The 15,659-nt window shown below is 37.9% G+C and overlaps 1 protein-coding gene across 6 annotated transcripts in view; it reads right to left on the reverse strand.

Moving 5' to 3' along the window:
- Positions 1 to 220: 220 nt before the first annotated feature.
- Positions 221 to 15,659, reverse strand: part of st18 (ST18 C2H2C-type zinc finger transcription factor) — a 42,972-nt gene continuing 27,533 nt past the window's right edge. For 5 of the 6 annotated variants that reach the window (XM_071490588.1, XM_071490586.1, XM_071490591.1 and 2 more), the window contains 17 exons: positions 13,778 to 14,488; positions 12,927 to 13,061; positions 11,954 to 12,044; positions 11,766 to 11,858; positions 10,999 to 11,207; positions 10,482 to 10,681; positions 8,295 to 8,540; positions 6,963 to 7,075; positions 6,294 to 6,356; positions 5,935 to 6,003; positions 5,544 to 5,606; positions 4,894 to 4,974; positions 3,290 to 3,511; positions 3,034 to 3,122; positions 2,805 to 2,908; positions 2,562 to 2,708; positions 221 to 2,427 (listed from right to left, as the gene is read on the reverse strand). In XM_071490588.1, coding sequence (XP_071346689.1) covers positions 2,287 to 2,427; positions 2,562 to 2,708; positions 2,805 to 2,908; positions 3,034 to 3,122; positions 3,290 to 3,511; positions 4,894 to 4,974; positions 5,544 to 5,606; positions 5,935 to 6,003; positions 6,294 to 6,356; positions 6,963 to 7,075; positions 8,295 to 8,540; positions 10,482 to 10,681; positions 10,999 to 11,207; positions 11,766 to 11,858; positions 11,954 to 12,044; positions 12,927 to 13,061; positions 13,778 to 14,488 — 2,777 coding nt within the window. In that variant the 3' untranslated portion in view covers positions 221 to 2,286. The remainder of the gene's footprint in view (positions 2,428 to 2,561; positions 2,709 to 2,804; positions 2,909 to 3,033; positions 3,123 to 3,289; positions 3,512 to 4,893; positions 4,975 to 5,543; positions 5,607 to 5,934; positions 6,004 to 6,293; positions 6,357 to 6,962; positions 7,076 to 8,294; positions 8,541 to 10,481; positions 10,682 to 10,998; positions 11,208 to 11,765; positions 11,859 to 11,953; positions 12,045 to 12,926; positions 13,062 to 13,777; positions 14,489 to 15,659) is intronic. The other variant, XM_071490587.1, reaches the window with a different exon arrangement.

The following is a 15,659-nucleotide window of genomic DNA, read 5'->3' on the forward strand; positions in this document are numbered from 1 at the left end:
CAGCATTACATCCCTTTATTTTGATTTCTAACCTTAACTCTTCTTTCCTTAACTTTGTGCATATGAATGCCACCGACCACTCCCTGTTGTTTCAGATGTAATGCCCAACATTCACCACTAGGTGATGCTAATGCCTAAGGAAAACGGATACCTTTTGACTTCCGAGGTAACTGGGTTCATGTTTGACTGACTGTGCACTTGAGCTTTGAGAAACCACACAACCATTTGAAAAGTTTATTTCTACCATACACAAACTGTACAACACAGCGCATATCTGTTTATTATGAAATAGTAAAAGTAATAGGAAGTTTCAATTTACAAACTACTTCAACTGAAAAAAAGCATTACATTTTAATGTAAAAGAAAAGAAATACAATACAATTTCATATCATACTAATATCGGTCCACAAAAAAGCATTTCACATTACAAAACATCAAATACTAACAGGGAAAAAATAAATATTATTCACAAAACTTCCTGAGCAAACGATGTGTGGTATAGGAATTAAATATAAGAAATTATAAATAAAGGATTGTTAGGTTTAAAGAATGTGATTCAATTTTTAAAAGATTAAAATTCTTTAAAACATATTGAGTATTTGGATAAAATAGGGTCTTATTTTTTTCTGTAATTTGGCTCTTTTGCTGTTACATTTGTTTCTTCGCAATGTCCTAGGCTACATGTCTTTGACTTCTTTTTGCAGAAATGAAAAATGTATTGCTCAAATGAATTAGTTTATCTTTTTTTTTTTTTTCTCTTGGGATTAGCCTCATGTTAAATTGAGACATATATAACATGGTTATAAGACTACAGTGTCCCATTTCTCTCTTTTTGTTAAAGTCAAGGGCAGTATGGTGGAACTTAAAATACAAAATAATCAAAATACAAAAGTGCAATTGATGCAAACAAACAACTGATTAGCCAACAACTATCATTTGTCTATGTTTTCATTTCTTTTTTTTCTTTTCTTTTTTTTTGCATTTAATGATCGAAACTGAGACGCGAGTTGTGGTGGTAGTCAGCTCGGTTTTGAAATAGCTACTATTCAAATCTGCCCCAAGCGTTACAAGAATATTCAAACTGTAAGACTGGTTGAAATGTTAAGGCTTGTAAGCAGTTTAAGATAAAACAGATGTAGATGTATTTGTTTTTTGTAATTCACTCGTTCCTTTTTCCCCTCTCCATGCTAGCAAAAGTTAAAATAAACACCAGACTTTTCGATTTCAGTCATGATATTTCAAAACCTGACTCTGAGATTACAGCTACTGAGACAACGGTATTTAAACAGTCATCAGGAACATTTCCTCCTATGAAAATAATTGTACTGTATAATAAATTAGACACCATCCACATAATACTGTCCTACCACAAAACATAGTACTCGTATATTTTTATGGATTCATATACATTTAGGCACATACTATATGCACACTCCAAAGTGTGTGCACAGAAGGCAGTTTAATATCTATATTTAAAAAAGAAAGACATCTTGACAAAGTGGATTCTTGATTTTTGTTGCACTCTTCTTGTGGCACACTATGCAAAGCAGAATTGGACATTCAGTTCACCAAGTGATGTTGCATTTTTGCTCAGTGTCACTTCCTGGTTGCATTCAACGGTTATTGGTTGAGAAGAAAAAGGTACAGTACAGTTGCATTGCATTTTTTTGATCTTAGTGTTCACTATGTCTTACCATACATTCAATTTCCAATAAAGAAAGCAAAAGCAATGCTTAAAAATATCGATGCTTAATCGTTTTAGAAGGTTTTTACTTTGAAGGGAGATCCAACTTATGGTCTAATAATAATATAAGTTTTTCAACACTAGATGGCAAAAGTATGCCATGAAATTGGAATGTGCTTCTATGTAATTTACAATGTGCAGAAAGTCAAACAGATTTCTCAGATATTAAGCATTTACAATTCAAGAAATAAATAAAAATCAAGGAAATAAATACACTGATGAACAAATATAATAATAAATAGCGATAATATAAGAATGACATGAACACATACAGATTAAAATCAAGCAAACCATACAAAATAATTAAGTGCAAGAGGGGTAAAAATCTCACCAGGATAAACATATCAAGTGAATGCAGAAACAGTAAAAGCATTACAAATCCGGCTGGTAATTTTCTCAGTGCAGTGTATTTACCGGGAAATGCCAAACACATTTCCAGAAGCCTTGTCTTATACATGCAGCCAAGCCAGCACTCTTCAGTAAAATAGAGCTATCTAGTGCCATTATCCCAAGTCAAAGAAACCTCTTGGTAGCTCTACAGCTTAAACATGGATGCCCTTAATAGCCTGTTTGATATTATCCAAGAGGGCCTTGCACTCTGGAGAGTATTCATGCTCCGAGTTGTTGTACATATCAGTTAATGTGTTCACATAGGCTTCAAAATTATGCTCACTGATGGGTCCCTGCAACAAAAACATGTTTAACTATTAGTGAAAACAGCACAGCAGAAATGACAATATATAGAAAATGAAATTTCTTCCAGGACAGGTTAGATATAATGAGTTGTAGTGGAGTCTGTGGTCAAAGCTTACTGTACCATTTGAGGCAGCTGAATGTCTGTTAGACTGTTAATGAGAGCTTGGCTAAGGCAAGCGAGCTCCTTCAGAAGGCTGTCGTTGTGCTGTTCAATCATCTTGTTCTCCTCTTCAATTGTCTTCAGGTTACATTCCATAGACGAGATCTGCTTTCGGGTACAAAAAAACAGAAACTCGTCAAATTGAGCGAGCAAAGATCTCATACTGTTGTCCTTAAAAACAAACATGTGGGAGTAAATACTTACCTGGGTTTGGAGTTGCATCATATCTGCTTCAATCTTCATGTTGGATTCATTCAGTTCCTTTATTTCATGATCCAAATGTTGAATATCTTCTTTGTTTTCAACACCTGAGTTAAAACAGATCTAATTTATCATGTTCAAACTGCACATATTGATATTTTTATGCCAAGATACATGTAACTGCAAAATACTTGAGTATTGTCACACCACACAGCAAGTCAGAGTAGCTTACCACTGCTGGCTTTCAGTTTGATAGTCATCATCTCTTCCTCTGAGTGTTTTTTCTTGATGCTCTGTGCGTTCAGTGGGCAACCCGACAAGCTAGTTCAGCGGGTCGTACATGACAACGTTAGGAGCAAGAACACCCTCAAACTTTAGCGTCAACAGAGATTGTGAATGGGAGTAAAACTGTGCCATTGTACAGTAAGAATGCAACATGTCGACCAGCAGTATTGTTTAGAGATAAAATGGAGGACAGGCGACCTCACCTTCTGTGAGTGGCAAACACATTATTGGCATGTCCAAGGCCATTGCAGCCAGGCAAGGGACAATGGGGTAGTTCCTGTTTATTGGCTTTCCAAGCAAAGGGCAGCCCATTGATGGACGACTCCTTCTGTCTTTTGGCAGCAAGTGGACAACTGCCTGCACTGCGGTGGGATGTGTATTTTCCCGATATATGGCCCTGTCCATCACATCCAATAACTGGACACCTACCAGAGAAACAAACAAAGAGTCGTACACGTTCTGAACCTGCACGTACTACTGATTCCCATAGGAAAAATCGAACTAATTTGCATTTCTACGCTACAGACAAAACAGAGACATTTAACTGCACAAAAATAACAACTACCTCATTGTTAAACTGCAAAAACAAATGTTCGAAAAAATATTGAAACTGAATCATTCTCTGATATAATTAAAAAAATCTCTCTTTCAATAACTAGACCGGAAGATTTGTTAACCATTAAGGTGATTAATCCAGCCAAATGCTGATTAAAAATGAAGTCGCCAAAACTAGAGATGGACTCAAATAATCGCATTAACTATAAGTTACTAATCCACTAAAACTTGAGTTAGAACGAACGCTCTGTTCGGTGCATACATTTCGAGGTGACTGATATTTGTGCCTGAAAAACACGAGCACAACTCGCGCTGAATATCATTAAGAGTTTGTCAGTTGTATTTTCAGGCCTGTTTTCTGCAGGTCAGTAATGGAGTGACATGAATTACAGATAATTGTCATGTACCCCCTCATGCGAAAGAATGTAATTTGAAGGTGGCTAACCCTTCCCTTATTGATAAAGGTGAAAGGTCACCTGAGATGATACAAATGGCACACATGCAGTAGAGTGCTGCTGCAAAAAGCCTGTTTCAGCATTTTGTTGCTCGACAGCACAGCAGCACTTAGAGGACAAAACAACACCAGTCCCATTACTTACATCTACCACAGGTAGGAAGCTTGATGCAAGGCACCAGGACAATGGAGGCATGCCATATGGCCTACTATTTACAATAATCTAGGGACATTTGCTACCCTCCCCCTGTCTCTCCCTTTCTCTCTTAATGTGTATGAGATCTATTCCAGTATAATTCCTAAGCTCGTGCCCCTGCATTAGTAATTAAAAAGAAAAATCAGTGTCCAGATGTATAAGTAAACAAGGGCTCATATATCTGACTTTGGATTTAAACTGCAAATCAATTACATTATTTTTTTTCCAATAACACTTTCACAGACAACAATGATTAAGCTGCAAATGAGTGCAATGCCATCGGAGCAAGCAATTCAACATTTTCTTAGTATACTACAATTATAAAGAAAGCACTCAGTGAAGAGTGATAAGCCAGATATTCCATTCAGAAAATAGGAAAAATGCAACCCTGAAAAAAAATCCCACAAAAACATGCTGCTAATCCTTATAAAATAATTCACTAATGTCATGACAAGAGAAGTATTATTTTCTTTGTTTAACTTAATGGCCTCCAGGTATAATGCCCCGGGTACAAAAGCATGACGCATTTTCCCAATGTTTCCTTGTTTTATTTTTGAAACAAAAAACATGACAGCATGGGAGAAAAAAAAAAAAACTCTTACTTAAGCTCTTGCTCATCTTTGTCATCCTTGTTTGGTGTGAGCTTCAAACCTCCCTTTCTGGCACGTGGACATCCTGACAAGCTAGAAATGGTTGGAAACAGTTTGGGTTTAACATGACGGAAAACTTTTCAAGGGTTCAGGCCAAAGCTAGAATCGTTCAGGCAGCTATGAGGATGATAGAGTTTCAATTGCACATGTTTAAGCGACTCTAAATTTATAAATCAAAATTAATAAAATAAAATAAATAAATCTTATTGCTGAAGTTCTTGTCTTATCAGACAGACAGACAGACAGATAGATAGATAGATAGATAGATTGCGTTTAATCAAATCTAAATTCATTAATTGATGAAAGCTTTACTTTGTATTCGCACATAGCACCCTGTTGTTTTGTTGTAAAGTTGTACTAAAACTGCACTGATATGGAAAATAGAATATCAAACAGACGGCCGTGAAATTGAATGTAATTTGGATAATAAAATAATAAATAAATGCATACATAGATGAAAGGCAGCCAAAAAATCAGTAAAAACAAGAACTCAAAAAGTGCAGCATGTTTGCAGTATAAAGTGAGACTTTCACCATCTGTTTGAATGTCATGCATCTGACAAATGTATTTCATGCTCAGTTGCGATGATTTTTCTCTGCTACCTTCTGTGCGAAGCATAGTTCCCAGTCACGTGTCCAGATCCATCACAACCAGGTGTTGGGCACCTGCAGGTTGAGAGACACACAGACCAGGTGCTTTTTACAGCAAAAGACTGAGAGTGGAACAGTGAATTCAAGCTAATATGTAGAGATGTGGTACAAATAGCAAACAACATGTGGAGTATATAGAGATTGAGCCCTAACATGTTTTAGAAAGGAAAAGAGAGGAGAGGCAAGGCAAGGCAAAGAAAGGAAAAGGAAAGGAAAGGAGAGGGAAGGAAAGGAAAGGAAAGGAAAGCATTGACCTGAGCTGATCTTCACTAAGGCAAAAACAAGCTGCTGAGTTTAATGTGTAAAATCCTTTAGCAACAATAACAGTTTTCAAAACACATACTTTAGTTCCTGAGAGTTGGCTGCCATCAGTGATTTGAGTGTTTTGTCAGCCAGGGGACATCCAGACACACTGAAGAGGATAAAGAGCTAACAGTCATTTTAATGCACTCTTTGATCACAGCTGAATTAAATAATCTTAATACAATGTCTCAATGCATATTTATACAAAATGATTTGAAAACACAATTCCACTTCCTCCTCATGAAAAAGCTTTTTCCTGTCAACAATGTGGGAAAAAATGACATTAAAGTCTATATATAGAAGTTTTCAACTGTAATAATCGACATAAACATCAGCACAGTTTCCCTTGCCTATATATGTGCTGGCTGCGTCTAATGAGAGTGTAATTAATTACAGTACCTCCGATGCGATGCATAATTCCCCGTCACGTGGCCACTGCCGTCACAGCCTGGGGTCGGACAGCTGCAGGAGAGCACAAAGCATTTAATACACAGATTACTCTACTTCCCACAGACTTTCCAAAGCTTGAACTGAAAATCTTTCTTTTACATTGAGAACCTTTTCATGGGCATTAAATTAAAAAAAAAAGAGTTAGTACAGCGGGAAGTTTAGTAGAAAATTATTATTTCATTGCTCAACATTCAGTGTCTCTGAATGTCACTGAGGAAATCGGAGGGGGTGCTGTGCTGTGGAAACTACAGGATCCTACTTTTCTTGTGGTGTAATTCTCAAGAGAAGACCCAGCAGAGCATGCACTCTAACTACAAGAGTCAAGAGTTGTACGCTTGTACAGGACATACAGGGAGAAAACTCACTTTCAAATAGATACATTTCTTCTCCACATGAACCTGCAGACATACCAGTTACAGTCATATATGTAACACGGTGAGTTTCATTTGTGTTTTGACTCACTTATATCAATCTGTCCTATTTAAACAAAGGTACAGTCTGGAGTTACACTTTTCATGATTAAAACTGACCATCTGCCAACTAAACGGGAAGCTCACATTATGCACAGCTGGCTGAATAAAGATGCCTCGAGACGTTTCGGTCTTAAACGTGACGTACCTCAAAAGCTCTTTCTTTGAATCTCGTAATAGCAGCTTGGTTTTGGGGCTTATCATGCTGCCGTCTCCTTGATAGTGCTGGTCCTCTGAGGAGACCTGATCGTAATCCTCCTGCTGAGAAAGAAAAGATAAAAACATGGCCTTAGCTGTCCAAAATATTGAACCTGAACACAATCTGCATTGACCTAAAAGTGAATAATTAATGAAAAGCCCTATATAATACTCTTAAAACACAAGCCCTGCGAGTTAGAGTGCAAGGCAAAGAGATTATGCTTTCGGATACTTAAAGTGTAGTAAACCATATATCCATTTAAAGTCATACTTAATCCACATAGTATTTATGATGTATAGCCATGACGTATGGATTTCCTTTTTTTTTTTTTTTTTACACAGACAAGACTGTGCAGTCACCAGATGTTGTGTGTGATTTCAAAGCAGGTCAAATGTGATAACTCTTGATATCAAATACAAATGAATACCACCTGTGAAGTAATGAATAGAAAACCTTTGAAGCCCAGATTAAGCTTCATTCAGGCCCCTAGGCAGGAGTGATACTGTATGTGGAGACTAGATTAGCACTATAGTCCTCAGTGTGTATTCAATACATTCTATAGATGCACAGATCTGACTGGAGCTGCTGCTTTGTCTTAGAAAATGTCACCATAAATGTTCTTACCATGTATGTTACCAGCAGGCTCACTGCTTACACTGAGGACATCTGTATTTCATTCTGGAAATATTAAGATTTGAGCAAGATGGGGGATTATATAGTCTGATACGAGTATTTTTAGATTACATTTGGGAAATAAAATGGTAACACTTCATTGCTAGGTCAGTAAATTCTTAAAAATCCCAATTAGGTTTCGTGGAAAGAACTATCTCATCAAATAACAATTAAAAAATAGAGAGTTCTGAGATAGTTATTTTGGCTAGAGTTTAGTTAAATGTGCAGAAAATGTATTTATGCAGCAACCTGAATAATCTGAGTATAAAAACTCCAAATGGTTTAAACATTTTGGAGAATCTTAAAGAGGTGGGGTGTTGCGAGACTCATGACCTCAGTGTTTCTGACCTCCTGACCTGGGTCCTGCTGACCAGGAAAGCTATGAATCTTGTCTCTTAGTCTTTTACTTTTAGTCTGTTGCTGTGCTGCTCAGTCTCTGCACACTGTGTAACTGAAATGTCTTTGTCTGGTGACATGATAACACTCACACAAAGACTGTACTGTGCTCCAGGGACCCTCAAATTCTCACCCTCCACCATGTAAACCTTACATTTTAGATTACATTACGTTACAGGTGTCAGCTGTTGTGTTTTTTTTTTTTTTTTTTACCTCATTGTCCTGTAAAACATGTGCTTTGCTGAAGTTGACGGGGATGGGGTTCTCCCAGCTGTCTCTCTCACACAGCGGCTGGTAGAAGGCGGGGCTGATGAGCACGCTCCCGCTTTTGGCCACAGTGGACTCGGGAGTAGACAGCGGGTCGTCTGAAGGTGGCTTCGTCTGGGCTTTCACATTTTCTTTACATTTCTTCATGCTCAAGTCCAAGGTGCCATTTTCATCCACTTCTATAAGCATGTCCTAAAGGCAAAAAGTTTAATTCTTTAATATATTAATACATGTCACAACATGTTGCAGAAGAGCACAGTAAATAAAGTAATATCATTGCAGTGCGTGCTAATATATGAAAACAAATGAATCAGAGGATAAAAAATAGCTGAGATTTTCTAATTACTATAAAGGGAATGTAAATAAAACACTACGATGCCTCATTAATATGACAGCAGCAATGTGGTAAACTTGAATCCAACAACATTTCACTGTAAACATGAAAAATGCCTTTAGAGTGGAGTTCAGAGCAAACAAATAATACATACAGTGGTTATCTCACACTAGACAAAGTACCAAACTAAGCCAGCGTTAATTCTGCTGAACACAAAAAAAAAAAAAAAAAAAATCACTGGTGTGTAGTTTTTCAGTGACAGCTGTGTCATCTGTTTTCTAGGACACACAACCAAGATGGCAGCTGGGGGGTTGGGGGGTTGGGAGGGGGGTGGGTGGTGGTTTTAGGTCATCATTATTATAGCAAAAATTAAAAAGCTTAATGTGGCATAAGTTTCCCCCGCTGACAGATGTGTTTGTCGTTTTTGTGCTGAAACGCAGTGGCTTGATGACTTATGGCTGTTTTATGGTATTAAAAGTTTTACCTCATTAAATGCTGAAATCCTTTTCCATAAATGGAACCAATTATTCAACGCATATGTTTCATTAAAGCCTATACATCATTATTTTTTGTAATAGAGGGAAGCCTTTCAAATTAATTAAAGGGGATAATTTTCATGAACATTGGATGTGGCTGTCCACTTTAATTATTCAGCCATTTGATGATGTGTGTACCTAATCAAAATAACACCAGTTTAAAACTATAGGACGTGAAAGACTTTTTGTGTTTTTTTTCTTTTTGGCTCTGATTAAAAACTACAGCTAAAGATTTGGTTGTTTTTGCTATTATTGATTAATTAATGATGAATTTAAGCTTTTTTGCACTGTTATTTACATAAAATCAGCTTGCTTTCACGCTTTAAAGGCCAGATTTCTGGTGCTTTTTTTGTGTGTGATATTTCAACGTGTAATATACATATGCAGATAAGATAAAGCATCCAACACCATATAACACTCTAAATACGGCCCCTTTTTTTCAGACTTGAAAGCTGTTCTTTATTTTGTACGTCTCTCCAAGACAACTAAGCTGTAAATGAGAACAGATGATTAACTTGCTAACACTGTTTTATTCATTCAGTGGGCTGGTACCTGGTACAGGGCCACATTCTCAGCTCAACAAGCTGGGAGACAAGGATCTGTGCTGTGTAGGTGTGGAAACCTTGAATCATCTACAGTACAGTGTGCACGTATGTAACCCACAGAATGTGATCAATATTAATCATGAAGTGACTTTGGAAAAAGTTGAACACAATGCCGGGTTGCAGATAAAGACAGCTGAAGAGATTTTGGATCCGCGCACATTTCCAAGAAGAGTTTGGATTTTGTGTGAATTAAACTTTTCAGATGTTAACTCCTTTAGCTGATTGGCTTAATCCATTAAAATGCTTTTAAAGACTATCTGGTGTAGACACACAGCCTATGCTGGATCATATAACTAAGCAAAATATCCTCTGCCATCTGCAGCGGGCAAGATGCATTTTCAGACAACAGTTCAGGGTTTTTACATGCCAGCTGATGTCGAAACTAAATACAATACCACATGTTTTACAAAAAATAGACAAGTATTTGTAATTGGGAAGGAAGGCTGATTGTACTTCTTCTTTTGATGTGATTACACAAATTTTCATTTGTGTACATTAAAGCTTTATGAAGTGGAAACCTCCTTGTTTTCCTGCCACCAGAGTGCCAAGCTCCCTTTGCCAAAATCTGTCTTTTGATGTCTTCCCTTTTTATACACAAATCAGAGTTCCTTTAAAATGACCACATTAAATACCTTTCCAAGTGGTCTAATTTGATTACCTTTGTGGAGGTTGCCAAGGGCCGGCCGGCGACAGCCTCCATGTTCTTCCGGTAGCGAGTGGAGAGGTTAAGGATGGCGGCGGTCGCTGCTGTGGCTTGGAGACCATCCTCTTTTTTGAATTGACTCGGCGGGCTGTGCTGACCAGGGGTGGGCAGGCGGCCACCTGGAGCACCAAGGAAGCCAGGATACTGCTGAGGTGCTAAAAAACAAATAATTAGCGTATAAGTTTGTTACTGAGACACCAGGTGTTCCACCTAAACTCAATAAGGACACAAGTTGTAAGTTGATATATGACGGTTTTATCAACAATCACTGATAGAGAAAAAAATAGAGACAATCCTTATGCAAAAACAGACTCATAATTATGATTTCTGGAAAAACATTATTATTAATTTACCAGCTGAAATGACGTCTACATACTTCAAACACATGACAATAAGACATTTATTCATCTTCCATAACAAATTAACTTACAAATAACTTTTACTTTGGTTAAATAAAATATATGAAGCTTACAATCAGGGAAATGCAACATTTCCTGGTCTTGGTTGGTCCCCATCAGAGGCGGTTTGCCGAAGACCTGTGCATCAAAGCTGGCATAATCAAAGCGGATTCTGCTGTACTTGTCCATGTCTTTTGTGAGGCTTGTTTGCAAGGCTGCTACTGGATGAGTGAGCCTGTAGTTCAGCTGGTTCAGCTCAAACTTCTTTATCAAGCCGATGGCTCTACAGGGAGGCAAATTAAAAACAGAAAAAAAAACTTTATTTTATTGTGTAAAACTTGTGCGGCAAGATGCCTCACAAGTTTATATTAAGCAGTTAAGTATAGACATTGTTTTAAACCATTTAGGGACGCCAGTGTTTTTGCACACATAGAGTCTGGGATCTGATGTGTGTTGCAGATCCACAGCCAGGTTGCCAGACTAATTAATATAGTAGGAGTGGGCATCCTGCCCATGATATATCCACAGGGAACAAGGAGTTCTGCTCTTTTATCATCTCTAATAGAGAGGAACTCGCAGGACCAGCAACCATTGCTTATGTCTGCTTGGAAAGCTGAAAATAGACTGTGTTCTGCTGGGATCACTGAATAAAAATATCCCACACACTCTCCTCAACAATAATAGTGTTTATCACTTTTTTGCATAACCTCAGTTAGGCTTTTACAACTTCAGTCCACTACAGAGCTGAATATGATTTGGTGGGTGCTTGTTGTAATTATTTTTCTGCACATGTGACCACATTGAGAGCAGTGAAAATCCCAAGCGTTATCTGGCATTATACCTCGGTGAGCGGTCAGGTGTTTGTCTGCATTTCAGGCTGTCGTCCTGAGGTTTGGAGACTTTCACTGCAGCAGCGATGGGGCAGCCTGAGAGACTGGTTGGGGAGGAAATCAAACACATTAGCCTAATACTGTAACTCATCTATGAACAGGGTACAGATTTTCTAATGGCTTTCTCCTGTGGATGTACCTCCGGTGGGTGCTACGGTTGCTGTTGACATGGCCTCTTCCTGTGCACCCGGGTGTAGGGCACTTGAGGACGTTCTCATGCATGGCCAGAACTGAGAGAGGAGAGAGGAGATAAGCTCGGTAAGGGAAACATGTCCAGAATAATTCAACATGTGAGATAACGAATAACGAAGCTGACAAGATTATAAGATGGAAAATAAATAAATATTTACTGAGCATTTTGCAAACGAAACAAATACATTCTCGTACATTAAACGCTGGTTTATGTAACTGGCTGGTACATTAGAGCCTATAGAGCAAAGATCCTACAGAGACAGAAATAGGAGAAAAAAGCAAAAGGCTTTCTCATTGTGAGGAATGCTGTAATGTCGCTGAAATGTAAATAGCTTAGTGCAAAGAGGAGCGTAACAAGACAGCTGATTATATTCTTCAAAACAAACGCGTCGTTAAAGGTCCGCTCTGTATCCTTAGAAACTTCTTTTCTGTACATATTCTCCAATTAGTTTGTTGGAGTTGTCTATTTATTTTTGAATACTGCGTTAGCTAGCCCTTTGATTTGCAAATACTGCCTCCAGTCTAAGAGCACACGCTTTTTTGAAAAAGTTAATTACTTTTTCTGTTCCTTTTGTAACATTACTGTTTAATGTTGAATGTTTGTTGAGTTATATTGAAATGACTTAACAATCGCCAATGTGGGGGAAAAAAAAAAAAAAAAAAAAGAATTCAATATTCACACATTACAACACATTACGAGAAACAGAGAGGGAGAGAAAAAATCCTTTAAGTTTATTTGAAAAGTTTCATGCACATCTTTGAATTGAACTAAATGTATAAGCAGGTCTTTCTTGTCTTTGGGCTCGTGCTAAGAGGATTTCAATTACGCCGGCTGATTTTAAATCCTAAAACTGACAGTTTTTACGAGTATAAATCTTCCTCATACTGAATGTATACACAAAGCTGCTTGTGCAACTTACTCTCAGGAGGAACTCGGACTTTATGAGGACACCCAGACAAACTCCTGTGATGTGGGTAAAGGCCAGTCACATGACCAGTGCCATCGCAGCCAGGAGTGGGACACTTTACATCCTTTTTATCTGTGCGTGGAGAATCTGTAGACACAGAAAAAATAAGAGTTCACAGTAAAAAAAACAAAAAAACACAACCACTGTACTGATGCTGTCACATGCTAAAGCTTTCTGTCTTTATGAGCTCCTCCAAGAAATGTGGAAATAAATGAAATATACATATAATGCACTTGTCCTGTATAATTATTGTACATAGGTCAACAGATTGAAATATCATGCAAAGCCACACACTTTTTCACAAAATGCATCTATTAATCTGTCATTTTAGTTAAGGCTGCAGTTCAACACAGAACATTCACTTCTTAATGCGCATCCATCGAAAGATTACATCTAGGATTACACATTTAGCCGCAGTCATTTGAAGAATCAGAGGGAAACATGAGAGGCACTTTAGGAGGATTTAAGACTTATGGTCATGGTTAAATATCCAGTTGATTCCTATCAAAATCCAATATTCTGAGTAGTAGCAATTCCATCAGAAAATTTTGTTCTTCTTTATTTTAGTCTGTTTATTTATTACTTCACTTGTAGCCAAAATGTTTTTAGTATTTAAGAGGATTTCCTCCCTCTGATCCAACCCCCCCTCACCCTGCGTATGCTTCTTTTATTCCTTTCAATGTTTTTTTTTGAGCACCCAATCATCCAAATCACAACTGGTCGATCAGATTTACATTGGATGGACGGTACAACTGTGAAAACTGATCAGTTTTTATTCTTAAGACTTTCCTCTTTATTGTTACCTTTTCCCCCATGATAGTTGAGTCTGGTGTCCATGTCCATCATCCTATGGTGCCTCCTCTCATTGGTCATCTGCTCCATGAGGAACCGGTCCATTTCCCTGTAGGCATGGTGTAGGACCTGTCTTTGCTCTGTCTGCAAAGCTATGGCCTGCTCCAACAGGCTGAAGTTAACCCTCCCTCGGCTCATTTCAAGGCCCCTCTCATGGAGGCCCAGCGCCCATCCGTCGAGCCGAGGTGGCCTCTCCACCTCTGTCTCCCCCTCGCTGTCCTCCTCTGTCGGTGGCGGCCTGTATCTTAAAGCCTCAGCCTGAAAAATACTCTCTCTACCCATTGGACCACCTAGTTCTGAGTGAGGCTCTTCTTTAACGTGGCCGTTCCTGCCTGAGAGGTCTTCGGAGGCTCTGGAGGGACTGCAGCCCGAGCCGTTCACCTTGGCAGACAGAGACAGAGGCTCCCACTCAGCTTCCCTCATGTCTCTGTATGGACTCTGTGGCGATGACGTGCCGCTCATCCTATCTTGACTTTGGTCTACTTCGTTATTAAGGAGCTCCTCCTCATCCTCATCCATCAGAGGTTCAGATGTGTCTGGCTCACGCTGTGGAGAGCCATCAGATGTCACTTCTGACCATCCCAGGGAATCGTTGGACTTTGTTGCTGCATTGTGGCAGCCATTTCTGTTGGCCACGCCGTTGATTGTATTTAAGTTTCCATCTAAAACAACAAGAAAACACATATTATTCTGCCACATATGTTCTTTTTTTGACCTATCAGTCACACACAGGATAAGAATTGTACGTCCTTGGTAATCTTCTCCAAATCCTTTCAAGGTTTTAGATTTTATATTACTTTTCAGTGAATAATATCTTCAGAAAAACATGTTTTTATTACCATCCAGAGGATTTATAAGAGCACATGTTGCAATGGAAATGATAATCATAAGGTTGCAAGATTTCCAAGCAATTCTTCAAGTATATTTTAGAAAACATATATGACCCGTCTTTCTGCTAGTTGAACATGAAACCTGGAGATGAAGAACACAATTGTTTTCTTCTTCCTTCCAATTGGAGCGACAACCCAAAATAGATTTAGGACAAGATTATGGAGGGATTTACAGTGCGTTGGACAGTGAACATCAGTTTTTAATTAGTAATGTGTATTTTTAAGTGCAAGCTAAGCAGCAACATGTTGTCATCTGCACACAAAAAATGATTTTGAAAACACAAAATTGTTGTTTCTAAGGATGAGAACAAGGAAAGTGAAGAGGATTCCTGAAAACACAGATGGCGGAAACCACAAACACGGAGATAAAAGGGAGAAATTTCTCTGAGCTGCTGCTGTCTGTGTGGCATAACTTGGTTTAGGAGAAGCCAGCCAACCTCAGTCAAAAAACTGACATTAATTTTGTTGGATAAAAGTGTTAAAGGCACAGCAACCAGTAGTTACAATAGACATGAGAGGCCTGCCTAGAACATGACATAAGGACATAACAAAAATATAAGTAAGATTAATTTTGCTTAGATTTCTCAAAAAATATGAGCAGCTTTACATAGAAAAAGAAAAAAAAACAAATGTACTTTAATTTAATTAGCAATTATTAGATTATTAAGAGTAGATCTGATTACATAAATTAAAACAGGCTGTTGAATGTTGAAGTGATACATGTGTATCATTTCTGTTGGCCTTGGTGAGGTAAAATATTTAAACATTTCCTGGTTTACAACATATCTTGTTATTTGAGAGTAAAATTATATAAAAACCTATAAGCAATAAAATGCAGAATGCTGCAGGCAAATATGTTATTTAATAAAAAGTTTTTCCTAGTTGCAAAGTCAGATGATTTTCCAATTATAAACTGTTTTTGTTATAGAAATTGAATTCTTAT

This window comes from Trachinotus anak, unplaced genomic scaffold (assembly GCF_046630095.1).
Source record: "Trachinotus anak isolate AG129_WGS33_773 ecotype Australia unplaced genomic scaffold, CSIRO_AGI_Tana_v1 ptg000012l, whole genome shotgun sequence".
Lineage (NCBI taxonomy): Eukaryota > Metazoa > Chordata > Actinopteri > Carangiformes > Carangidae > Trachinotus > Trachinotus anak.